This window comes from Halichoerus grypus, chromosome 1, assembly GCF_964656455.1.
Source record: "Halichoerus grypus chromosome 1, mHalGry1.hap1.1, whole genome shotgun sequence".
NCBI lineage: Eukaryota > Metazoa > Chordata > Mammalia > Carnivora > Phocidae > Halichoerus > Halichoerus grypus.
Window position 1 is genome coordinate 187,238,246 of NC_135712.1, and position 4,967 is coordinate 187,243,212.

The 4,967-nt window shown below is 60.7% G+C and overlaps 1 protein-coding gene across 1 annotated transcript; it reads left to right on the plus strand.

The window, feature by feature from the left end:
* Positions 1-708: 708 nt before the first annotated feature.
* FEZF2 (FEZ family zinc finger 2) lies at positions 709-4,441 on the plus strand. The gene is made up of 5 exons (XM_036065554.2): positions 709-991; positions 1,356-2,285; positions 2,636-2,770; positions 2,956-3,088; positions 3,995-4,441. The coding sequence occupies exons 2-5, from the start codon at positions 1,419-1,421 to the stop codon at positions 4,252-4,254; spliced, it is 1,395 nt and encodes a 464-aa protein (XP_035921447.2). The 5' UTR covers positions 709-991; positions 1,356-1,418; the 3' UTR covers positions 4,255-4,441.
* Positions 4,442-4,967: the final 526 nt, after the last annotated feature.

The following is a 4,967-nucleotide window of genomic DNA, read 5'->3' on the forward strand; positions in this document are numbered from 1 at the left end:
GAGAGCTGCCCTCCGAATCCTCCCCGCACGCAGCCCTAAACCAGCCGCGGAGCCCGGCTTTGCCTCAGAAACCCGATCACAAATCAGCGATTCTGATCGATTAGGATCTCAAACAGTCCTCCAGCTTGCTGTGCAGTCTCCCCCAGCCGCAGGCGGGGAGTCGGCCAGAGAGGGGGAGGCGCACCCGCCGGGCGCCGAGGCCCCCGGGATCTGGGCGCGCGGCCTTGCTCTTCCGGACGCTACGGGGTCGTCCTTAGGCGGCGGGAGCTCTCTCCCGACCCCCGACGCCAGCCAAGGCGAGCTCGTTGTTTTTGCATAAATTAATATTTCCCCATTAACAAGTTCCCCCCTCCAAACGCGGCGCCCGCGTCCATGCGCCACATCCTAATGAGGTAATTATCATTTGCGCGTGTTCGGGGCTGGCGCCGGCTCCGTGGCTAAATGGCAGTTTATTAGCACGATGCCCAGCTCGGCTGCAGAGGGCTAAGGGATAGTTCAGCGACTAGACGGACACCCAGGGGCCCTTTGGGGCGGCGCGTGCAGGACCCTCTGCCCTCCCCGCGTCCCTCAAACCTATAGGCCCCCAAAGTTGTGAATCACGCACGGAACTCTGCCTGGGTTTGGGCTCCCCCCACCTTCTTTCCACCGGCAAAACCATCACGATTCCTCCCCCTCCCCCTCCCGTCTCTTCCCTCCTTCCCGATTCGCGAACCGCTCGCACTTTCCCGAGGGGAGCGCGGGCGCCAGTTGCCTCCTTTTAAAGTTTGAGGGGCGGTGGCGGCGGCGGCCGGCAGGCGCGGGGGAACACAGGGGCCGCTACGGGAGCCGCGCCGCCGCCCATGTCATTCCACTTCAAGTGACTTCATGTGATGTCAGCTGAATGTAAAAGACAGTGATCTCACGCGGAGGGGAAGATGTTTGCCATCAAAATGTGACAGAGGAGACACGCTGCATGGCTCGGAACGCATCTCCTTGGCGGTGGGGGAAAGAGGTAAATGCGAGGTGGCTCTCCTGGTCCTCTTTAACTTTGCCCCTTCACTGTCCAGCTCCCCGCACGCGTGGCGGAGGCCAGGGTCCAGGGAACGGCTCAGGGGGGGTTAATTTGAGGCTCTTTTCTTTCTTTCTTTTTTTCTCTCTCTCCTTTTCCTTTGTAAACCCTCCCCCTTCTTCCCCCTTTCAAAGTCTCAGGGCAGGGGCTGGTGGGTTCCTTTGCGCGCCGGGTTAATGGGCGGTAATTTGGTACCCTTGGGTGCACTTTGTTCTGCCCCTGTTCATTTGAATGCAAATGGGTGACCTGGACCCGACAAGGTGCTTATTAAATTGCGGTTTCCCTCCCTGCCTTTTCCGGAATGCAGACTTAGAGGAGAGAGGCTGCGCCCTGGCCCAGTCCGGCACGGCAAGGCTCGGCTCAGCGCGCCATGGCCAGCTCGGCTTCCCTGGAGACCATGGTGCCCCCGGCCTGCCCGCGCGCTGGAGCGTCGCCGGCCACTTCCAAGACGCTGGCCTTCTCCATCGAGCGCATCATGGCTAAGACGTCGGAGCCCCGTGCGCCCTTTGAGCCCCGGCCGGGGACGCTGGAGGCAGACGGCGGCCAGGGCAAGAAATTGCTCAACCTCTGCTCGCCGCTGCCCTGTATGATCCCCCTCCAGCCCCTAGGCTACGAGGTGCCGTCCAAGACGCTGCTCAGTTACTCCGAGCTCTGGAAAAGCAGCCTCCGGGCGGGCGGCGGTGGAGGAGGAGGAGGAGGCGGCGGCGGCGGCGGCGGCGGCGGCGGTGGCGGGGGGGCCCCGGTGTGCGGCGCCAGCGGCTTGTGCAAAACCAACTGTGGCGTGTGCTGCAAGGCCGATCTGGGCCTGGCGCCGTCTGCGCTGCCGGCGGGCAGGGTCATCAAGCCGCAGGTCATCAACCAGGCGGTGGGGCTGCCGGCCAGCGGCTCGCTCTACTACTTCAACTACCTGGACTCTGCCGCGTACCCGCCGTCTGAGCTCCTCGGAGGCCACCTCTTCCCATCCGGCCTCCTCAATGCACAGGCCCCCGCCGCCCTGGCTGCGCACCCCAAGCTCTTTTTGCTGGAGAACGCCAAGTTGGCCGGCCTGGCCGCGGACAAGTTCCCCCATCCGGCCCCCTATGCCCATAAGGAGCGCTTGCCCGCGCCGCTGGAGCAGGTGCTGAAGGAGAACTCGGCTCTGACCGCCGAGCGCGGTGGCGTCAAGGGCCACAGCAAGCTGCCTGGGGGCTCTGCGGACGGCAAGCCCAAAAACTTCACCTGCGAGGTGTGCGGCAAGGTGAGGCCCCGGGTCCGCGGGGGCTGGGAGGGATGAGCAGGGACAGCTGCTTCCCTGAGGCAGCCTGGACCGCCCTTTTCTCAAGTTCAGGAGCTCCCCAGTAGCTATCTACTACTCACACTGGGGGCCTAGTTAGGCCTCAGTTTCCCATTCTGTAAAATGGGGATGTCGTTGTCAGCGGCCACACGGGACTGGAGTGCGCAGTGGGTTGGGAAGCGCTTTGCGAAATGAAAAGGGCTCTGGTTTCTGAAGGGAGTATTGGTTGGGGGGTGTAGGCTATGGCCTCCCCAGTTTGATTCTAGCCTCTCTCGGCCGGACACACCACAAGGCCCCCTCGTGTCCTTCCATAGGTGTTTAATGCGCACTATAACCTCACCCGCCACATGCCGGTCCACACCGGAGCCAGACCGTTCGTGTGCAAAGTCTGCGGCAAAGGCTTCCGCCAGGCCAGCACGCTCTGCAGACACAAAATTATCCACACCCAGGTACGTGGCCCCCGGGTCCAGGTCGGCCCGCGCGCAACACCCCGCGCCTGAGCGACGGTGGCAAGGGTTCCCCTTACCCCTCCCGGGGGCCCCGTATCCCTTCAAGGTACCCCTTCAAGGGGCCCCTGAGGTGGCCTCTCCTGGCCGGGGCCTTGGCCTTACTGTGCGCGCGCCCCTTTCCGCAGGAAAAGCCGCATAAATGCAACCAGTGCGGCAAAGCCTTCAACCGCAGTTCCACGCTCAACACGCACATCCGCATCCACGCGGGCTACAAGCCCTTCGTCTGTGAATTTTGCGGCAAAGGCTTTCACCAAAAAGGTAATGTGCGGGGCGAGGCCCTCTCCTCACCTCTCACCTCGGGACTCGGCGGGTCGCTGCGAGCGGGAAGGCAAAGAAGGATCCGCAGAGAGGGAGCGTGAGAGCTGCAAGCTCGGGCGCAGCATTTCTTTGGAATCGGGTTGTGACGGGTTTGGGTGGGAGCTCCCCGGGCCGGGTTAGTAGACCTCGCTGGAGTCAGGCTGGTTGCACTGGGAGACTCCGAGTTTGGGAGGTGGGAAGGAAGAAAGGGGCCGAGGGAAAGGAAGTAGGAGAAAGAGAGGCTATTGCCCTATAGAAAAAGCTTGTCTTTGTAGCCGGGACACCCCTTTCAGATGAAAAAAAAAAAAAAAATCGAGGCAAACTCCACCTCCTGGGAATAACAAGACTGGGAGAAACCACTCCTGTCCCCAACACCTCCAGGCCCCGCCGGCCCGGCTTGGGTTTTCCAAGGCACTTTTGGATCTCCAGGTGGTAGCTGGGGGGACCAGAGGGAGTAACTTTTAAAATGAGAAGATAAACAGAAACTGAGGGACGAAGCCCGGGTTCGTGCGAATTTCTTCCAGCGAGGCAGCCGCCGGGAGGAGGACCCGGTGCGTCTCTGGGTTGTGCAAAAGTTTCCCGGCCAGCCCAGCACAGCGGGAGGGACGCTGCGCGGGCCTGTGCACCGGGCGGGGCAGGGGCGCGGGGCGGCGACGCGGGGACTCGGCCCTCCATCCTGCCGTGAGAGCCTTCGGCTTGACGCAGACGAAGTTTGACAACTTCTTCACTCGGAGAGGTCGCGCCCGCCTAGCCAAGCGTCGCCTTCTTTGCGCGGGCACCTGAGCCAACCCCGGGACGCTCGGGGGGTGGAGGGGGCATCCTACTTCATTCCCCCCGCCCTCCTTTTTTGTTTTTGGTCTCCCGTAGGGAACTACAAGAACCACAAGCTGACTCACAGCGGCGAGAAGCAGTACAAATGCACCATCTGCAACAAGGCCTTCCACCAGGTCTACAACCTGACCTTCCACATGCACACCCACAACGACAAGAAGCCTTTCACGTGCGCCACTTGCGGCAAAGGGTTTTGCAGAAACTTTGACTTAAAGAAACACGTGCGCAAACTCCACGACAGCGTGGGGCCTACTGCGCCCTCCACAAAGGACCTGACTCGGACAGTGCAGAGCTGAGAGCTACTGCCTCGCCCTCCCTTCCAGCCCCATCCAGCCCGAAAACAGATCACACGTATAAACTTATTTCTAAAATTAAAAGAAAATTAAAAAAAAAAAAAACTATAGCAGAGAGGCTAAAATCTATTTATCGAAACCAGCATATTTTTTGGAAAGCTAAACGTTTCCTCGATGACTGGCAGCAAACGCGTGGCTCCCACCTTTGTGTATTCGGGAAACATTTAAACCCAGTGCGCTGAAACGCATTTCCTTCCAGGCCTCCGCTTCTCCTCGGGCGGCGGGTTTTCACCCCAGCCTGTCACGTGAACGCCCCGGAAGAGCGCGGCGCCCCCAGCCATCTTTATACAGCCATGTAAATCCTCCTGTACAAGCGAACTCGGAATATATACATGTCTAACACAATAAACAGAATCACTCGTGCTCGTTTTCTTTCCCCCCTCCCCCCCCTCCGCCGCCGGGTCAGCTCGGCAACCCCAAAGAATGAGAAGGAAATAGGCGTTTACAGCATTTCCCTGCCCAAATGCGACTTCCTTTGGGGTGCTGGGACCAGGGTGAAGCCAAGCCGGGGTTCCTGCGGCGCTTGCATGTTAAGAGCCCCCCACCCCACCCCCATACACACCGGGAGCGAGGGAGCAAAGGTCTACTTCGGCCTACACGTGGTGCCAAGTTTTTCTTTGGTGACTTCCGACGCTTGGGATTCTGGGTGTTGCCTT